General features: G+C 54.6%; 6 protein-coding genes across 6 annotated transcripts in view, besides 7 other annotated features; 2 read left to right on the top strand and 4 right to left on the bottom strand.

The window, feature by feature from the left end:
* The window catches only part of ACLA_090210 (putative salicylate hydroxylase), a gene marked incomplete at both ends in the record, with an annotated part of 1,801 nt that extends 631 nt beyond the window's left edge, over positions 1-1,170 (bottom strand). The window contains 5 exons of the mRNA XM_001272753.1: positions 74-737; positions 809-866; positions 923-999; positions 1,055-1,059; positions 1,124-1,170. Of these exons, the coding sequence (XP_001272754.1) occupies positions 74-737; positions 809-866; positions 923-999; positions 1,055-1,059; positions 1,124-1,170 (851 nt within the window). The remainder of the gene's footprint in view (positions 1-73; positions 738-808; positions 867-922; positions 1,000-1,054; positions 1,060-1,123) is intronic.
* Positions 1,171-2,223: 1,053 nt separating this feature from the next.
* Positions 2,224-2,252: a microsatellite.
* Positions 2,225-2,252: a microsatellite.
* Positions 2,253-2,880: 628 nt separating this feature from the next.
* Positions 2,881-2,907: a microsatellite.
* A 526-nt stretch (positions 2,908-3,433) lies between these two features.
* On the bottom strand, positions 3,434-4,939 carry ACLA_090200 (uncharacterized protein; the record flags this gene model as incomplete). Its single annotated transcript, XM_001272752.1, has 2 exons — positions 3,434-4,822; positions 4,880-4,939. The coding sequence occupies 2 exons, from the start codon at positions 4,937-4,939 to the stop codon at positions 3,434-3,436; spliced, it is 1,449 nt and encodes a 482-aa protein (XP_001272753.1).
* Positions 4,940-7,377: 2,438 nt separating this feature from the next.
* On the top strand, positions 7,378-10,614 carry ACLA_090190 (glutamine amidotransferase subunit DUG2; the record flags this gene model as incomplete). Its single annotated transcript, XM_001272751.1, has 6 exons — positions 7,378-7,611; positions 7,681-7,806; positions 7,862-7,993; positions 8,052-8,603; positions 8,661-8,847; positions 8,903-10,614. 6 exons carry the CDS (start codon positions 7,378-7,380, stop codon positions 10,612-10,614), a joined length of 2,943 nt encoding a protein of 980 aa, XP_001272752.1.
* A 1,032-nt stretch (positions 10,615-11,646) lies between these two features.
* Positions 11,647-11,674: a microsatellite.
* A 320-nt stretch (positions 11,675-11,994) lies between these two features.
* On the top strand, positions 11,995-13,096 carry ACLA_090180 (putative LaeA-like methyltransferase; the record flags this gene model as incomplete). The annotated part of the gene is made up of 4 exons (XM_001272750.1): positions 11,995-12,050; positions 12,102-12,212; positions 12,272-12,549; positions 12,627-13,096. The coding sequence occupies 4 exons, from the start codon at positions 11,995-11,997 to the stop codon at positions 13,094-13,096; spliced, it is 915 nt and encodes a 304-aa protein (XP_001272751.1).
* Positions 12,573-12,598: a microsatellite.
* A 22-nt stretch (positions 13,097-13,118) lies between the features above and the next one.
* Positions 13,119-13,147: a microsatellite.
* An 81-nt stretch (positions 13,148-13,228) lies between these two features.
* On the bottom strand, positions 13,229-16,414 carry ACLA_090170 (putative cytomegalovirus gH-receptor family protein; the record flags this gene model as incomplete). Its single annotated transcript, XM_001272749.1, has 1 exon — positions 13,229-16,414. One exon carries the CDS (start codon positions 16,412-16,414, stop codon positions 13,229-13,231), a length of 3,186 nt encoding a protein of 1,061 aa, XP_001272750.1.
* A 643-nt stretch (positions 16,415-17,057) lies between these two features.
* ACLA_090160 (uncharacterized protein) lies at positions 17,058-19,161 on the bottom strand (the record flags this gene model as incomplete). The annotated part of the gene is made up of 3 exons (XM_001272748.1): positions 17,058-18,529; positions 18,594-19,020; positions 19,099-19,161. The coding sequence occupies 3 exons, from the start codon at positions 19,159-19,161 to the stop codon at positions 17,058-17,060; spliced, it is 1,962 nt and encodes a 653-aa protein (XP_001272749.1).
* A 438-nt stretch (positions 19,162-19,599) lies between these two features.
* Positions 19,600-19,625: a microsatellite.
* Between the last annotated feature and the right edge of the window lie 132 nt (positions 19,626-19,757).

The following is a 19,757-nucleotide window of genomic DNA, read 5'->3' as shown; positions in this document are numbered from 1 at the left end:
CATTGGATGGCAGGCGTCGCCGATCAAGGCTACGGAGCCCTTGATCCAGGTCTTGAGCGGCGGGTGCAGACACAGCTTCCATTCGAGCACCTCGTCGTCCTGGACCATGTCGATGAGTTTGGTGACGCGGCGGTCCCAGCCGCGGTAGTGGTCGATCATGCTCTGCTTCGAGCCCTTGGTTGTCCACGACTCCTCGACGTCGTGCTGGTCCGGGTGCAGGAGGACGATGTTGTACAGCTCGTGGTTGCGGACCGGGTAGGCGATGATGTGGCGGTGGGGTCCGATCCAGCGGGTGGCCTGGGGCTCGTCGATGAGGTCGCGCAGCTCCGGGTCGCTCTCCATCGCGCCGCGCGGGAGCATGATGCGGTACGCGGCGTCGCCGGTGGGGACGGCCTTGGTGGCGGCGTCGCCGAGGAGCTGGTCCCGGATGACGGACTTGATTCCGTCGGCAGCGATGACGACGTCGCCGTGTACGACGGTGCCGTCGGCCAAGGTGACGGAGGGAGGGCTGAAGGACACGTTGGTGACGGTGGAGTTGACACGCAGGTCGACGTTCGCCAGCGCCAGGGCCTTCTCGATGAGGGCATCGTGGAGGTCAGCACGGTGGACGACGACTTGCTGGCCGTAGGTCTTGTTCACGGGCATCGTGCCGAGAAGACTCCCGTCCTGCCACCGGCGGATATGGATCTGTTCCAAGGCAATGTCCTTGGCGTGTACCAGCGGGGATACGCCCCATCCTGTGGTGAGTCGGTCAGCGGATGTTTTTTTTTTTTTTTTTTGCTCAGAAAGGAGGCCAGGATTCCCTCACTATCGAATAGTGTCAGCATGTTGGGAGAGCCCTGGATACCAGCTCCAACTTCCATGAGCTATATATACAGGTTAGCTGAGGTCGTTGCTCCCGCAGCGAGTGACGACGACATACCTTCGGCGCTGCTTCGAGAATCACAACATGATGTCCTCGTTGACCTAGCGTCAATGCTGCGGCCATACCACCGAGACCTACACCGTCAGCTGTCAGCTGGCAGCACGCCTATTTGGAGGAGTCCAAGCATACCGGCACTATTCAAGAATCAGCGTTCAAGTTCCCTTGACATCATGCGCCAAATTGGATCCCAGCACCTACCCAACAATGACCACCTTGAGAGGTGTCTTCGCCCGCGACGCAATCATGGCGATGAACGATATAGATCTGCAGCCGTCTTGATACGAAGGTTCAACCAACAATGAGATGCACGGAACGGATCAACGTGATATCAGGCTAAAAGAAAAAGACCGCTGCCAGACAAAGATAACCTTGTCACTCTGGCCCCGAATTATCAAGAACACAAGCGCAGCTTGGAAACAACGGCGGACGAAGGATTATATCTATTCTTTTGATGGGAGAACCGGCTATGTAACCATCGTGGCCAATCTCGATGCAAACGAGGTTCCCCACAGCACGATGACCACAGGAAGGGACTATCATTACTCTCTAATCAGTCATCACTCACTCATTCTTCCCTCGCGGCCGGCTTAATCGTCTGAAATATCCCCCTGTTGACTTATGCGGGGCTCGGCGGATCCTTTAGTAGGATTAAGGATTCAAGGAAAAGCGCGATCTCGACAGAGAGTTAAAAAAAAAAAAAAAAAAGTAATAATAGCAAACTCCTTCCCTCCATTAGGCATCCCGACGTGAATATTGAATATTGGCTCCCTAGTCACATCTAGCAATCTATCTATTTAGTGAGCGCATTCCCGCTTCCAGTCGTCGCCGTTGCGCGGGTCAAGCCCTCCCCGGCTTTGCGCAACGGCCACATTTGCCGAAACGCGGTCCTCAGGTTGTCTCATAGGGCAGGGGAGAGAGAGAAGAACTGAAATCTCCCCAGACCCCGTATGGAGAGAGGGCCATTCATACTGCATAGATAGTCCAACAATAATAATGTCGATGTACTCCGTACTCCCTGTCTCCCTTCCCCTGAGGCCCAGTGGCCCACATGGCCACAGCACGCAAACTCGGCTTCCTTGGAGAATGGAGCGTTAGGCTAACCTGCACTGCACACCCCCACGGCAAACGGTTTGCTGGCGCATTGTCGATAGGAGTGTTCCTCTGCAGATGGACCACACTCGTTGTCTTAAGCTACAAGGTAATTATTCATTAGTTAGATAGACTACTCCGTAGATAGTTGACAAGGTTGCTGGCCAGACGACAGACGACTTCGTAGGTAGACAGATGTGGGATGACTCTTTTTTTTTTTTTTTTTTTTTTTTTTTTTGCCCCCTCAGTGTCTAACGTGAAACTGGGCTAATCATAGTCATCCAGTTAGTTAACTAGCTATTATTTTGAAATTGTCCTGATTGCATTGCTGTCTATCTACGGAGTACTCCGTATCACCAATGGTGGCTTCTTTTCCCCCTGCCGAAAAGATGTTCATTCTCTCCAGATACCCTACCTACACTAACTAAGCCAGCGATCGTAACTATTGTATCAAGTTGAAAAACAATGGATCAAAATGTCTCACCAACTCTTATCTCACCATCTCGACATGGATATCGATGTTGAAGCACGCAACGCACGATATGCTCCAGGATTTCCCACCTTCCTCCCCCCGCAGGTGGTCTATTCGGGGCACTTTGCGGCGTTGCGCATGCGGCATGCAGTGGGTTGTGGGACACGATGCAGACACAATAGATATTAGAGATAATATCGATAAGGTTAAGGGCCTGCTGACGATCGGTGTTAGACTCGGCCTTTTTCAGCCCCGTCGGCACTTGATGGGTTGCTGGAGGCCCGAAGAGATGAGATCTCATGGGAAGGCATGGTGCGAGTGGAGTTTCTGCTTTCTGGCCGTGAGGTGGGATGGTCTGATGAGGGTTTCTTTTCCCTTTTCTGGGTCTTTGGAATGTGGATGTGGATGTGGATGTGGATGTTCTTTTGTCATTTAATAATCAGTATCTATCAGATCGTGCCGTCGTGCTTGCGAAGATGTGGATAACATAGGCAAGTATATGTTGATGCTCTGCTGGACACACAGTCTGATGCAAAGTAAAGATCTAGTCTAACTCGGTGGCTACCTCCTAATGCATTGAAAGGAAGGGAATATGGATGGGACGGATCTCTCGAGTGCAAAACGCAGGACACATGCTCATCAATAACAGTCGGAAAAAAAAATTGTAGTACCCGTTCAAACGCCTGAACTATGCAATGACCAAGATTCATTATTGGAGAGAGCGCAAAAAAATAATAAAACCGCCATGAGGGAAGGAAAGAGAAAGGGTTCAGAATACTCAAGATAGGAATGGGAGAAGAAAAGAAGAAAAAGGAAGAAAATAGGGGGGGGGGGGGGGAACAGCGACAAACCTCCCCTATAGACATTCTGGACGCAGGTCTTCGAGATCATGAATGTACAATAACATACAATGGCAAGTGCCGTAGGGAGAAGAATGGAGGAGAAACTCAAGCAGTGAACATCAAGCGCAATCGACTGGACCGCTTTTTCTTCTCCTTGGGTTTTTTGTCTCGGTCTGAATGGCGCGATTCCGCCTTGGATGGGGCTCTCGACGGTGCTTTCGAGGGGGCCTTGGAGAAGGCGTTGGACGGCGCTCGCGAAGGGGCCACTGACGGTGCCTTGGAGCCTGCATACGACTCGGTTCGCGCGTCAACATCATAGTGGTGCTGACGAGAGCTACTTCTTGGAGCCCGGGACCGACGGGACCGACGGGACGATGCGACGGACTCCTCCTCGTTGAATTTGAACCGGGGATCGCGCATCATGCGCGCCGTCGTGATATCAATCCCGGACATGGCGGCGGCCGTCGGGGTGATGAATTCACCATCAACAGAAGTGCCCAGGCTGCCTGCTTCGGCGTCAGCGACCCCACGCCGCCACATTTCCACTCCGCTGAGGCAATCTGTATCGAACTCGATCATCTCCTCCATGACAACGGTTTGCTCGTCTTCTTCTGGGCCGCGGCTCACTTCGTTGCCCCCGATGCCAGTGGCGGACGAGATCTGTTTGATAATCTTGTAACCACCGAACATGACAATCGTGACCCCGAGACCAACGCCAGCGGCAATCAAGAACTGCGGGCTCGCCAGCAGGGCAAAAATCGTGGGAGCGGCTGATTTAAGAACCGACAATGCGGCGGGCGCCATCTTCGTGGCCAGGTTGCTGATTTCGGCCAAGGTCAGCGCGACAGCAGCCATAGCGTCCGGATTCTTCTGGAGGTGGGCAATGGTGGCAGTGGCGGTGTGATGCACGCAGTTGGCTTCCTCCAGAAGCCATTGGGCGCGGCCCACCAGGCCATTGAGTTCGGGATCCTCGATTCGCTGGAGCTGCTGCTGCTGAGGGGATGGACCCTTGGTCATGGCTGAAGGATGAAACTCGCCATATGCCAGGTCTAGATCGATATGGGCCTCTGACTTGGAGCGATTCGCCGGCGGTCGTGGCTCGGGTTCCCTTACGGTCAGATCATGATGGGTGTGACGCCGCACCATATCCGAGGGTGGGGCATAGAACGAATCTGGGCGCGAGGCTACCGACTGCCGATCCTGTTCGTAGTGTTGCTCATACTGCGGTTCGTCCTGTGGTTCATACTGCGATCCATACTGCGAGGGTGGTCGATGATGCCGATGATGTTGACTCCGGCCCGAGTGGTGTCGCGAGTGGGTGCTTCTACTTCGGCGAGAGGGGGCGACCGATGGTGCATCGTCGATATGATAGTTCTGCAATGCCCTCAGAGCTTCTCGTTCCGCGATCTTGGCATTGCGTTCAGATTGAACCTGCGCTTTGCGTTCGCGATAGGCATTTTTGGCGTGACTGAAGACACCAAATAGATGTTTACTCTGTCATGACGACCAATCAATTTGGGCTTCACCCCATTGAGAACGATGGGGACATACCGTGCTTACTACCTTGCCGGATTTGTCGATCACAGCAATTGTCTCGCCAAAAGGAGACATGATGATGGATCCAGCGTGTTGAGAATGACACTCTTTCAATGATTGAGATCACCTCTTATTTTCGTTCGATATTGCCGACACGACCGTCAGCTGCCGGGAACCATCGATCTGAACAAAGGACGATATATAGACGGTCGGAAATCAGCAGGGACTCCAGGATGAAGCGGTGTAGCACAGCTTCAATAGGCGTGAATATAGATGATGGCGCGGGTGGAGACTAAAAGGCGTTTCCCTGATCCTTGTTCTAGATCTCCCAGACCCAGGCCTTGGAAGCTATCCCCAGACTTATAACTGAGAGGGTACACAGGCGAATATTGTGGGAGGCGAAATAGAAAAGTGGTGCCTGTTTCGGAGGAAGGATATCTAGATATCCCCAGCTGAGATTGAAATGTTGAATGCAGGAGGAAGCCCCCAGAAAAGTAAGAACAAGGACAATAAATGAGAATAATTAGCCCCGCCTGTGCAGCAAATACGATGACTCTTCGCAAGCAAAGTGAGCCAAGGCCATGAACAACTCAAGACTTGAAGAGGCAATACGGTGGGAGGACAAAAAAGAAAAAAATGAGGGGGCTGGGACGAGCCAACAGATGTCAACGTCTTGATAAATGGGAGAATTAGGCGCCTAAAAAAAGAGCAAAGCAGCGAACAGGATGAGATTCCGTGAGGATTTTCGCCGTGGTTGGGTGTCGATGAAGCTGGCGGGACAAGGCAGAAGAAGAGCTTAGATCTCAGGCGTAGACTGGAGTCTATCTAGTGCTGCTTTCTGGTCTCCAGTTTGGGTTGCAATAAGGGCAGTATCAAATAAGATTATTCCAGTCCTCTAGAAGATCCGTGGAGACGCCGATTTGCTGGCACGCCGCGATCCAACTGCACGACTGCATCATTGTTCAGGGTTGGTTGCGCTACCAGAGACAAGTCGAGCTGGTTGGGTATCAGAACATATGGTTAGATGGTTTAGGACGAGACCGACAGGTTGTTCGTTTCGTCAGTCATACTTGGGAGAATACCATTTCTGTATCTCCTGACTTCATGGGGGAATATGCAGCGATGAATCACGAGCAGCTTCATTCCGATGACGATGAAAAATAATAAGAATAATAATAGACAGGAGAGGATTGAAGGACATCCATCTCCAGGAAGAGAAGAGCGGTGATGCCGTAGACGCTGATTGGCGGAGGGTGCCACCGCCACTGTGGCTGGTGTACTGCCACGATTGTCCAGCCTGTTCTGTATTCATCTGACAATACGCGTAAGTTTCCCAGAGGTATCTCCCTGTCGTCCCCTGTCGTCTGTCAAACTCAACTCCCATGTGCCCACTGCCTCTAGATAACTATCATGATCAGGCATTGGTGTTCCTGTTGATTGATCAACATCCGGGATCTTCCCTTCGGACATTGTTTCAGTTCCTGTGGTTCAGACAGTCGACTAAAGGACAAAGTACTACCCCAGCAGTCCAGCACCTGACCACATGCAACCAGTCTGGAACAAATGGAATCATCCCAACCTACACCGTAACTCACGCGGAGAGACAGAGCGTTCCATTCCTTGTCCATATCTCAGCTAGGGGTAGCATAGATAAGTCGAAGGATCTTCTTTTTATCTCGTCATCTGCAACTTCCACTTCGCCATAATATGTTCTGTGTTCCCTTGAATCTCTTGGGGTTTCGTGTATATATATACCAGACGAGTTCTACTTTGACCACGCTGCTAGTGGTTGGATTTCCTTCGAATTTCAATGTTGTTGTCAATAAACAAGAGTACTGAACGAGAGCCCTCTGAATTGATAAATTATGTCGCAATGCAAGACGAATGTTCTGCTCACACGTCTCTTATGGGAACCCAGGTCAGTTTTACTTCGCATGATATCGGAACTGTACTGCAATACTCACACCGGGAACGATAAAATCTCGGACAAAATGTATCATGAATCGATTATTTACCAGTTCAATCACTGATTCGATCTCTATATGCAGACGGTCATGCTGTCGGGAGAACCGAGAGCGCCTTCGAGGTATGTGAGAGGAACTTGGAGCAGTTTTACTTGGATGGTCTGTTTTTGATGCGTTTTGATGCTTTCCCTGCACCGCCACACCTTCAATCACGACATCACCACCGAAAAAGAAGCAACAAGGAGAGATCTGATCGCTCAGCTCTCTTGTCCAAGAACCAATACCTCGATTTTGTTTTTGTCCTTGCTTAACTGTACTATTTGCTGTCCGAATCATCGTCTTTGTATGTATTTACAGCGTGATTGCTGAAGTGACTTGCCTTTGAAAGATTCCAAGTTTGTCGGCAAAAAAGAAAGAGAGAGAGCATCACGTGGACAAGACAGAACCATCGGTTTCTCCTTCTTCCTACCTATCCAAGGACCACAGAACGCTTGAATTTCCAAACAGGAACGATTGGCTGAGACTTTATTGGTTAATTGTGCGCCAGCGATGGACAGCACAGCACAAGGCAGACCCCTCGGTTCAACGGGAATCGATGAGCAGAAGATCCTCGAGTCGGAGTCCCGTCCCGTGACTCATGAGTCCTCCGATAATGACTTGACACATCTCCATCCGCAGCTGGAATGCGGCATTGGACATCGAATGCAAGCCAGTCGGTCGGTCTTGGCCTTGGTTCTGGATGACGAGTGTGTCTTTGCCGGTTTGCAAGGAGGAGACATTGTGGTACGCTACTTTGCCCTTCCAAAAAAAAAAAAAAGAAATATTGGCAAGCAGATGCTGAAAACTACTTAGGCATGGTCACTTGAAACGTACGATCTCGTGCTCTCTGTGCACGCCCACCAGGAGAGCGTACTGGGCCTCTATCTGTCCGAGGATGGTGACCTGCTCTTCTCCAGCGGCGGAGATTCCGTCATCAACGTAACCTATTCCCGAACCTCTCTGTTCAAAATTTAGCTGATGTGATTCTTCTCAGATCTGGTCTACAAGGACGTTTGATCGACTTTACTCGATTCACTCCCATCATGATGTGGGGGATATCTTCTCCGTGGCATACTCGCCTAGTTTGAAGACCATCTACTGCGGAGGTCAGAATACCAGTATCCAGGTATGCCTTCCTTTCCACCAATCATGACTTTGAAGCTGCCATCTTACACCAATAACAGTGGTGCGACATCTCCGAGAAAGATGCAGTATCAAACCATCAGTCGGCCGCGCATCTATCGAAACGAACCCATCGGTTTTTCGATTCACGCGGACCCGACGGGACACGCGCGCCGCGGCCCGACGCGGGCGCTGACGGTGTCCGCACAGTCATTGAGGGAGGTCAGGTCCTGACCTTTAAGCGCGACCAGCACAAACTCTTTTCCCACCATGGCTACATCTACACGATGCTCCTGGTCCGGGGGTTGCTGGAGTCATCGCCCACAGAAGAGGTGCTGGTGACGGGTGCCGGTGACGGAGTCGTCAAGTTGTGGCGTTTGGATCAGTCTAAAGCACCTACGGAAATGGCTGCCCTCGAGAATGGCGACCCAGTTCTCAAGCTTGCCGTAGACGGATCATTCCTCTACTGCGGTCTGGCTGGGGGCGCGCTGAACATCTGGAACTTGGATTCCTACCAGTTGGTCAAGCGCATCAAAACCCATACCGGTGATCTGTGGGCTGTCGACATTGTCCAGGGCATGGTGGTCTGTGGTGACTCGAATGGAGTCGTCAGGGTATGTGCTTTCGTTTTCGATGCTTGCGGTCGTGTCTAATGTGTGCTGGATCGGTAGAAATTCAACTCGCGGTTTGAAGAAGTGGGCAGCTGGGTTGCCCACGAAGGAACCATGTTAGCATCCGCAGCTGGTCGGTTCAAGGGTCGTCTCATCTATGCCAGTGGAGGCAATGACAACACCGTTGGCATCTGGGATTTGACTGAGGCGTCAAGCACGCAGAAGGAGCTCGCACTGATTGACAACGGTCAGTTGGATATTTTCTGTAAATTGAGGGTTTTGGTTGCTAACAATGCGTCCAGATGAAATGGTGAATTGCCTTGCCCGATTCGTTGCCTTCAAGACTGTTTCTGCCAGTCCGAAGTTTTCTGGGGAGTGCAATCAAGGAGCAGCATTTCTACGGCGACATTGCATCTATCTCGGAGCCAGAACCAAGCTGTTGCCCACGGGACAAGAGACAAACCCCATTGTCTACGCGCGATTCAGTGCCAATTCTCCGAATAAGGTTGACAAGACCATTCTGTTTTATGGGCACTACGACGTTGTGGGTGCCGATGCTAATCGAACCAAGTGGACTACCGACCCTTATCAACTTTCATCCATCGATGGATTCCTGTATGGCCGTGGAGTATCAGATAACAAAGGCCCCATTCTGGCGGCATTGTATGCAGCCGCGGACCTTGCGCGACAGAAGGCGCTGCCGTGCGATGTTGTGTTCCTGATCGAGGGCGAGGAGGAGTCCGGTTCCCAGGGCTTCCATGAAACAGTCCGACAACACAAACCGGAAATCGGACCCGTCGACTGGATCCTGTTGGCCAACAGTTACTGGCTGGACGACTATAATCCCTGTCTGACGTACGGCCTGCGGGGTGTCGTGCATGCGAATCTGATCGTCACGAGTGATCATCCGGATCTGCACAGCGGTATCGACGGAAGTGCACTGCTCGATGAACCCTTGAAAGATCTGTCGATGCTCTTGGCTACCCTCGTGGGCCGCAAAGGCCGAATCAACATCCCAGGCTTCCATGACCTTGTCCTGCCCCTGACGGAGGCCGAACAGCAGCGATTTGCCGACGTAGCGAAGGTCCTGTTGCCGCGGCACCCGGAAATCACCGATAGCGAAGCACTGATCAACTCCCTGATGCATCGTTGGCGGGAACCATCGCTCACAATCCACTCGGTCGAAGTCCCCGGAAGCAGCAAGAGCTCGACGACCACCATCTCGCGCAAAGCCAAAGCAAGCCTGTCCATTCGAGTCGTCCCGAATCAAGAAGCCGACGAGGTGGCTGCGAACCTGACCATGTACGCGCAGGAGCAGTTTGATAAGCTGGAGTCGCAGAATGACCTGACGGTGGAAATCACTGGCAAGTCGGATCCCTGGTTGGGCGATCCGGACAACGAGATCTTTGAGACGCTCTCCGAAGCGATCACCGTGGCCTGGAGCCCGGACCATCAGTTCCAGAAACACCAGTACCCGCCCATCCAACGCACTGTGCAGGAGCGCAACAGCTCTCGCCGGCGGGACACGTCGGGGCTTGCTCGCAACGACTCTTCGGACAGCCTGGCCTCACATATCGACCGCATCATCATGTCGACCACGACCTCTTCCGCCGGCAAGGACAAGGCGCGTCAACGCTCCGTGCTCAGCAAGACCGTTCCCACCTCCTCAACGTTGACAAACAAGTCCAGCACGATCGTCTCCCCAGGTGCGACCGACGACGCCTCATCCGATGCGAGGTCGGCCATTCCAGCCACGGCCACGGCTACCGGTGATGCTCCGCCCACTGCTCGCTCGACAGTACAGCCCATCTTCATCCGCGAGGGCGGATCCATCCCTACAATCCGCTTCCTTGAGAAGGAATTCTCAGCCCCGGCAGCCAATCTCCCCTGCGGACAGGCCAGTGACAACGCGCATCTGTACAATGAGCGATTGCGGGTAGAGAATCTGTACAAGAGCCGAGAGATCTTCCAGTATGTATTTTCGCGGTTGCCAGAGAAGGGGCGTTCTTCCTAGTTTTAGCTTGACAAACATATACCTTTGTTGTCTGCATCGTTTCAATACTATAATCCATAGTACACACCGCTCAGTCTAGCTCTCGTCTCCACCCCCTCACGATCATCACATAATCATCAGACAACTTCGTACTTCGGCACATACTCAACCATCAGCCCACTGATGTACTTGGGAACTTGCATATGCACGGCACGGCACCCGGCAACAACACTGAAGAGTCCAAAGACGAATCATAGTCCGAGATGGCGTAGCCTCGAGCTCCACTGGTCGGTGCGGAAGGAATGAGGATTCTCGTCCTCAAGTCGACAGACTAGACGACTCTTTCTTCTGCAGACGGAGTGCAACAGCCGGCTTACCCGTGATAAACTGGGTTTAGCCAATGGAAACTGTCCGCGTGGATGAATTCTGTAGAGACTAGGCCTAGAAGAGTATGTATACTGGGTTTGAGGAGAGTTTTGATGATATGGGAGGAGGAATTGGGGGCATTGTTAAGGAGAAGAAGATTGAGGTTGTTGTCGGGACTTTGTCCATGGCCATCACGTGTTACTGACAATCACAATCGTCCTTGTTCTGTCCTCATTTCTCATTTCATCATGTCCATCAATCATGATGGCATCAGGAGCATCTCCACCTCTCGCTGTATCCCAAGTCAGGATCCCTACCTGAACTGGATTCCTGCAGGACATATGTCGATCCAACCCGGTGGATTGGAACAATCAACTGCCAAACGACTGCACTAACAGGGGGTATCTATTTACTTCCGACAGTGACGTCCAAGCAGACCAGAAAGTATCCGAGAATGGAGCCCACGCTACACAGACTACTCCCCATTGTTCAAAGCCAAAAGTCTGCAGAAGTGAAGTGAGTCTTGCAACTGCAAGAAGATCTGATCCCGCCCCAATGCCCAGGCTCGTGGGCCGTGCTAACTTCCCTCCTGAGCGCACTGCATCCACTCCCCGAGGCTAGTGAGGCCGGCCAGAGTCTGTTTTAGGGTGGATTAGGGATGTATGCCCATAGTTGGCTGGGTCCAGGTGCCCAGTGCCCAGTGCCCAGTGCCCAGGATGCCATGATGTGGATCCTGCCATGATAGATAGGGTAGTCTGATCCCGGAGACGACTCTGGTTACTGTGTGGCTCAAGCTTTAGAGGGAGCACAGCCAGACTACTTATGCCTGTGAATGCCTACGCGGAACTTCTCCTTCCGTTAATGATTGGCAGTTGTAATGTCATGATGGCAGTAGTACTGACACTGAATGGCATGGCTGCTGCTACTCTTTGCCCTCACCATCCACCTTTGACAGCTTCATAATATTGATACCTGTCGTTCTCGCTTTTGTCAGTCGCCTGGCAGTATCAACCATTGACTCCATATACATGCACCATGGGCTCCCCCGACGAAGCATATCTCCTCAGCCGTGATGCGGAAGAGTCAAAACGGTATGCCATTCTGGTTCTCCTCCGGACAAACATCGACTGAGTGCTCTGCAGACTCAACGCCCAGCATGTCTTCCTAGTAGATGTCATCGGAGGCACACCAATCCACCCATCCATTCCGACAGAGAACATTCAGACCATTGCAGATGCAGGCACAGGCACCGGGTGCGCCTCGCCCCCACGCCCCTCTTCCTCTTCGCGTCGTTTTCTAATTCTGACCGCAGTATCTGGCTCGTCGACGTCGCAACCACACTCAACAAGCTCCACCCACAGCGCGAAACCAAACTCGACCTCCACGGCTTCGATATCTCGCCCGCCCAGTTCCCGTTCACCAAACTGCGCGAACCGCGCCATGAAATCCGTCTCTCAGTCCAAGATATCACATGCCCGTTTCCAAAGGAGTACCACAACCGCTTCGATCTCGTGCACGTCCGGCTACTCGCCGGCGCAATGAAAGAGGCAGACTACCCCGCAACGGTGCGAAACCTCTACAATATCCTCAGTGCGTTCCCCACTCCCCTCCAGCCCGCTCCGCCCCGCCCCGCCCCGCCAGCTAACACCCACACCCCCCATCCACAGAACCCGGCGGCCACCTGCAATGGGACGACTGCGACACCACCGCCTTCACCACCACAAACCCGACCCCGACCGCCCTCGAAATGGCCCGCGTTGTCGTCGACGCCGTCCACAAGCTCGGCCTCTGCGCCTCCGCGCCCCAGCTCGTCCACGCCCTCGCGCAGCAGACCGGCTTCGTCGACACACGCCTCTACCCGCACAGCACCGCGAACCGGCCGCGGCTGCATGCGCCGGCGCGCGCGTGGCTGATGCAGGCGTGTCGCGCGCTCATGCCGCATGCGATGGTCAAGTCCGGGGAGGCGGGGGATGAGAAGTGGGCGGTTGCGCGCGCGGAGCGCCTGGTTGCGGAGTTTGGGGAGCAGTGTGCGGGGTCGGTGCCGTTGGTGAATTTGTATGCTGTTGTGGCGAGGAAGCCGGGGGGGAAGGAAGAGCCGGGGGCGTGGACGTGGGGGTGTGGGTGTGCAATCATGTAGTGACTTAAAAGTGGATCTTGATGTTAATGTTGGTGTTGATGTTGGTGTTGAGGTGGGGGGGTGGAGTTGATGAGCTGTGCCAATTTCTTGTATAAGATAGATAGCTACATAGCTAGATACACGGTGTGTCATTTACCATATTCGCTTCGCGACCATCTCATACCGCTGCACGTGGTCCATTGACGGCTCGCCTTCCTTCTCCTTCCCTTTTTCCTCCCGCGCCTTCAGCCGCCGCAACGCCTCCGGGTCATCCGCGTAGATCCACCGGCGCTTGTCGTCGTTGACCTCGACGACGCCCCACCCGCCTACCCGCCGACTCCCTTCGACGACGAAACCGCGGCCACGGGAGCCAGAGCTCACGGTGCCGTTTGTCTCGGCAGCAGCAGCGGGAGCGGCGAAAGAATGCCCCATCTCGCGCGCCTTCATGGCCTTGTAGCGCGAGCGCGCGTACGCCAGCAGCAGCATGCCGAGGAGCAGCTTAAGGATGAGCAGGAGGATGAACGCGGTGAGGATGAGGACGATGGTGAAGATGTAGACGGATTGGGCGGGCGAGGGCATGGCGTTGGCGAGGATGCGGCGGAAGATGGCGCTGGCGTGCGCGGCGGAGACGGGGAGGATGGTGCGCAGGGTGAGCGAGGTTGCGGATGGGATCGGAGACGGCACGTAGTGGCTGTGGATGGAGGCGAGGGAGGTCGACTGGACGGCTGTCGACGAGGGCTGGTGTGGGAGCAGCGCGGCCAGGAACATCTGGTACGTCTGGACGGAGACGCGGAAGAAGAGGCAGGACAGCGGGATCACGGGGAGGCCGAGCCGGCGGGTGAGGTTCTGGTCGCCGAATGCGTTGGTGTAGTAGTCCTTGGCCAGGACGTCGAGGAAGCGGCCGTAGATGGCCGGCCGCGTGTTGTTGAACTTGCCGATGTATGCGTGCTTGAGCCAGTCGACCAGCATCTCGGATCCCAGGACCACCAGGAACGGACCCAGCACCTGCGCCAGAGTCGGGAGGAACGAGTTGACCTGACTGAACGAGGAGATGAGCGATGACGGGAAAAAGGTAAACGATCGCGGGAGGATGGAGGCCGACGATCGCGGAGGGGTGGAAAGCGGCGTGCTGTTGGTGCTCGACGACGCAAGACTGCCCAGGCTGGAGCCCAGCGTGCCGATGAAATTGAACGCGCCCGTCTCGACGATGTTGCGCGATGCGATGATGGTGAGCATGAGCCAGAGCTGGAACCGCTCGACCACGTCGGCACATGTGAGCTGGAATAGATTGTCCTTCTCGAACTTCTTGAATACGGTTGACTTGATCTCGACAAACTGATTCGAAAGAAGAAGGGTAATCAACGCGTTCGAGTACGAATTGACCGCCACATTCAACGTCATGACCTGGTAGAACAGCGCCGTGGAATGAATCACCGTGTACGCCAGGGCCAGCAAGAAAAGTCCAAACGGGCGGAACACCTTGCTGCGTCCGTCCGGACGACGTTCCAGAGCCTCGCGAGAGAAGAGGCACTCGAGCACATCTTGCCCGATAGCAGCAAACAACCGATCACTTACTTCCAGCACGTTGTAGATCACATAGAGCTTGATGGCCGCCTGGCCTCGGATCCAATGGTACATCCGGCTCGCATCAAAGTACATCAGGACACAGCACGTGGCAATCATGAGCAGTCCCTTGAGGATATCGGCTTTGTCGTCGGGGAGCAGCGCCGACGGGATGGATTTCTGCCGCCGGTGCTGATGCTTGTGCGTATCGGCACGATGGCGTCTGCGCGTTTCTACAACCTTGGACCTAGTCTCTCGCTCCACGGGGTGGTCCTGTTTGTCGGAAACAACACCAGCTTGGGTCCGACTCTCAGACTCGGAGCTTGCCTGAGCCGACTTCGTCCGCCTACGCCATACCCGCCCGACACCCTTGACGACAAAGTCCGCGAGGAACCGCAGCTCCATCCCCAGGTTGACCATCCAAGATTCCAACAGGATATACAAGGCCTTGAAGAACCGCAGAGGAAGGATGGTGAACGAGTAGAGCCACGCATCCAGACACGCCAGGATGCCGAACCACAGCACCCGCTCCAAAGCCGGAGGGAGCATCAAAAAGTTTGACAGCCGCTCGAGTTTGACCCGCGATGATTCGTAGGGGAAATCATTCGTTGCGGACCGGTGGATGTACAACGGCGATGGTCGCCCCGACGCCAGCTCCAGCTGCAAATACGTCGGAACAGACAGCGGAGGGAGCGGGATCGACGTCGGCATCGGCGACGGCAGAGCAGGCTCTGTGATATGCGGCGACGGGCTGAGATGCTGTTTGGATTCCTGCTCCAGACGGCCAATCCCCGGACGGGGGTCGATCTTCGACCGCGCCGCCCACGTCTGCGCCAGCCGCTCGCTGGTCACAGGCAGCGTCTGCCGGCGCGAGGTACTCGGCGTCGACACCGTCCTCGGAGCGGGTGGTCGCGGCCGACCGTTCGCCACGGAGTGTCTCGCGGCGGGAGTCCCCAGTTCGAACCCGCCGTCCACGGCCGGTTCTCTGCCCCGGGCTTTGGCAGCAGTATCCGACGGCAGTCGCGTCTCGTCCACTGAACCAGCGGACTTGGTATGCGTATGCGTATGATCCGACACGACTCGACGGCCAGATTCCTTCTCCCCGGCAGCGCGGTACGGGATCGACTGCGGCGAGGACGTGAGCTCGTGCATCTTGGCCGGCGACAGCTTCGGCACCTCGTGGCTTTTGCCAGGAGACATGTTCATGTTCCCCGACCATCCATTCAACGCGGCGCCGACGCCCTCCGGGCCCTCGAAAACATCCACCAGCGACGTCGACGTCCGGGGGCCGCTGCCCTCGGGATCCGAACCAGCAGACCCGTTCTCAGTGTGGTGGAAGACCATCCCCAGCGTCTGCTGTGTCTGCGTCGGCGAGACGTGGCGAGAATCGTCTGCCTCGGTGCTGCGTAGGCGCAACTCCCTCCAACCAGCCCCATTCGCAGCATCCGACATCGCGGAGCCCGGCTCATTCGAGTAGGTGTCTTCCATCAGTGTGATTTCCGTCCGTCGTATCCCCAGCACCTCGTCCTGCACTTCGTTATCCGTCGCGTGGGAATACCTCTCCGATCGCGGTGTCTTCCCCGTTCCCTCGCCTTGTCCGTTGGATATAGCCAGTCCGTCTACATCCAGCTCTTTGCAATCGCCGTTCATCCCGCGTGTAATATCGTCTTCATCGCCTCGTTGCGGATTCCGTGCACGGGCGGGGCTCAGGATCGGAGAAGGCGGCGTGGACTTGTTGGGCGGTGCGGAGGGAATGGAGCGACGATGGGGGGCCATTGCAGGCAACGGCAACGTGCATTTGCAGAGTAGTAGGAGCTGAGGCCAATTTGCTAATTTAGTGGGGTCCCATTCTGATGTTTTGGTTGTGGTTGTGGTTGTGCTTGAGACCGAGCTTGGAGTCTTGATAACTCAGAGAGGACTGAGAAGTGAGGCTGGGAGAGTGTTGCGGTGTCCAGTTGGGGACCGAACGCTGGTCCGTCCGGGGTTGCGGTTCCACTTTGATGGGGATGAAAACAGCCAGTGTTACATACATATCCTACAGAGGACTAGGTATAGAGAAGATGTATTATTATAATTGCTACGCTAGCAGATGTGTTGTTAGGGAAACTATTAATGTGGTAATATTCGATCTGAACTATCTCAATGGGAGATGCGTACCTATCTATGTCCTGTATGTTATGTCTACCCCAACCCAGGATGGAAGCAAAGCAGCATCAATTCATGGTACATCTCAGAGAAAGGTATCATGGTAGAAGAAAAAGGGGGTATTTTAAGCATCCAAGTTGGTAGAAAGAAGCTCGCTGATCCAGTCATCAATCAATCACAGAAGATAACCAGCTCTTCTGGTGTCGTAACAGAACATAAAATTTCCGCTGCTTCACGTCATGTTGTTTTGTTTACAGGTCCTGGTGACATCGAATCAGGGGTAGTAGGGTCGGTACGGCTGTGCTTGGCCAGCGTAGCCTTGGGGAGGGTATGCTCGCACCGGAGGTGCAGCGCTGCTCCGATCGTTGGGTGGTGTCGCACTGCTAGGTCCACCATATGTGTGGTAGACGGGAGAGTTTGACGGACGAACGCCGGCCGTCAAAGGGCTGGGGGTTATGGAAGATGGTTCATATGCAGCATAGCCGTGTTGCTGGGGGCTCTGCTGCTGGGGCCGGGATGGTGCTCTCTGGGACGCCGGCGAGAAAGCTCTCGCGACGTGATCCCCAGTTGTATTCAGAGCAAGCCGGGGTCGAGTCTGTTCTTGACTCGCGGGAGTGAACGAGCGCAAGGGATAGCCAGACTGTGAGTCGGGAGGTGGATGCGGTGCTCCGCCGTGGCTTTGAGGGGAGAACGCCCGAGCGGGATAGTCCTGGACAGGGAAAATCGCATTTCCTGGCGTCAAAGTACGGGAATAGGGATCCTGTACAGGAGTATATGACTGATATGGGGCTGTGTACTGATTGTTATGAGACAAAGTATCGGTGCTGTAGGGATCAGGATAGCGGCTGGGCACTTCGTCATAGTCATCCTGGTTCATTGTCGGCGCCATATGGTTGGGTGCATGAACCGTCGATGGCGGCGCAGGAGTAAGCGTGGGTCGTGTAGTCGGAGGCCGGCCCATGGGCGTGTAGGAGCGGGCTCCTCCCATCGGCATGGTATGCGGGAGAGGAGGGACCGGTGGCGCGGGTGTGGTCTGACGGTCCAGAGGGCTGTAGGCGGCGACCGCTGTCGACCCAGAGTATGCCGTGGTGTCCGAATGCATTGAGGATTGAGTGACTGTCCGGCTCAAAGGCGGCTTCTCGGTCCATGACATATCTGGCAGGGTTGGTTGGCGCTCAGGTGCCACCGTCCCTGGGCGAGAAGGATACGGCGGCAGCGTAGTCTGGGTTGTGGATCGCGACAGTGTCGTGACCGTCGGGGCCTTAATCTCCGAATTCAAATCCACCACCATAGGCAGGGTCGGTTTTCGATCCAAGCCGAGATTGGGTTGCGTTGGCGTCCGGCTCGGCATGCCCGTGCTCTTCGCCAGTGCTTTGTCAACCTTCCCGCGGACGATTCGCATGAGTCGAGCGTTGATCTTGCGGCGGCAATACGCCCTCAGGGAGCCGTCCTCGGCGGGGATATGGTGGAACAAGAAGATCAGGTAGAGAACCACAGCCAGGGCCAGCTTCAACATCGAAAGCACCCAGATGACCAGGGTGAACAGCATGCCACATAGGACGACAGCTCGCCGAGTGTTGTCCTCGGCCAGGATTTTGACATTCTCGAAGAATTGCACGATACCCGGCGAATCGTTTGACACCGAGTGCTCCCCACCGGGAAGAAGGTCCATTCTCATGACCGAGTACAAAGTGATGGCATTCACTACTTGACGCGGTCCGTCTGCAAAGATCGTGTTCATCCAGCCTAGCAAGTAACGGTCAGCCCGGGGAGAACAGCATATGCAACAAGGAGGGCCGGTTTCACTTACTCTCAAACGCAAAGTACGCAAACAGCGCCACATACTCTGCGCCTTTCTTACTCTTGGTGAGCTCTGCAAAGACCAGAAACCGCCTCCAACCGCGGCCCCGGCTCCCCATGCGAATACTCTGGATTCGCGCAGCCAGGGGATCCAAAAAGCTCTGCGCAATGCTCCCGGAGCGCATGGCACGCATGGCATGCAGCCATCGAAACACCAACAAAACGAAGGAGATGATAATACACACGGCAAAAACCCATCGCGACACCTTGAATGGGATCGCCGGCTCGATCGATCCGGCCCAGCGGGAAAAGACCAGCAGATTCACAGCCGTGAAAGTGTCGACAGCATACACCGCGATCGAGATCAGAAGGAACACATAGACCAAGAAGTAGGAGAAGGGCGACAGGCAAGATTCGGACTTGAAGTCGTCCAGATTCTGCAATAAGTGAAACACGTCAGCCACCCGACGAGGTCAGAAGCTCCTCGTACTGTTACTGTAGGGATAGATACTCACCACTGAGTCCCATTTCTCCTCCCGCGAAACAGGCCCCTTCTCACGATCACCACAGCAAGGCATCTTCGCACGCAACTCTACCTGGTCCCGCCAGGCACAAACCAAACAAGGGACTTCACAATGTACACCTTAACGGATTGGTGAGGTACTTCAGACTTGCGCGGACCAGCCGAGCACAGTCGCAATTGCCCGGGGGGGGGGGGGGGCCAGAGATTTGGCTATGAGAGGTAGTTGAAGAAATGCTTTGGGCGAGGACTAAAAATAAAGAGCGACAAAGCTTGAAGGCTTTTATTTGGATCGGCGGTTATGAGCAGCCCAAGCGCATTGTCGCAAAGCGCTTAGATAGTTGTTTGTACAGGACTGTTTCGGAGTCTCTGGGGGGGTAGTGGGGATCAGCAGGCGCAAAGAGTGAATCGCACAATGGCCATCGATTTGCAATACGATGCACGATGCAGATGAAACCGCAATATGTACTGTCAGAGCAACCGGATTTAGATTTTCGAGATAGAGAGAGAGAGAGAGAGAGATTATGATGGATCGTGGTGCCAAGATAGGGGGGCAGTGGACTGGAATGGAGGACGGCGCGTGTCACGATGCAAAGCAAGGACTGTGGGGTTGGAAGATGGACCTTGGAAGGAATGGAAGGCGATGAAGATCAT

The sequence above is a fragment of the Aspergillus clavatus genome, genomic scaffold (assembly GCF_000002715.2).
Source record: "Aspergillus clavatus NRRL 1 1099423829798 genomic scaffold, whole genome shotgun sequence".
In the NCBI taxonomy this organism is placed as follows: Eukaryota; Fungi; Ascomycota; class Eurotiomycetes; order Eurotiales; family Aspergillaceae; genus Aspergillus; species Aspergillus clavatus.
Note: the sequence above shows the minus strand (reverse complement) of the source record. Positions and strands in the feature narration are given on the sequence as shown.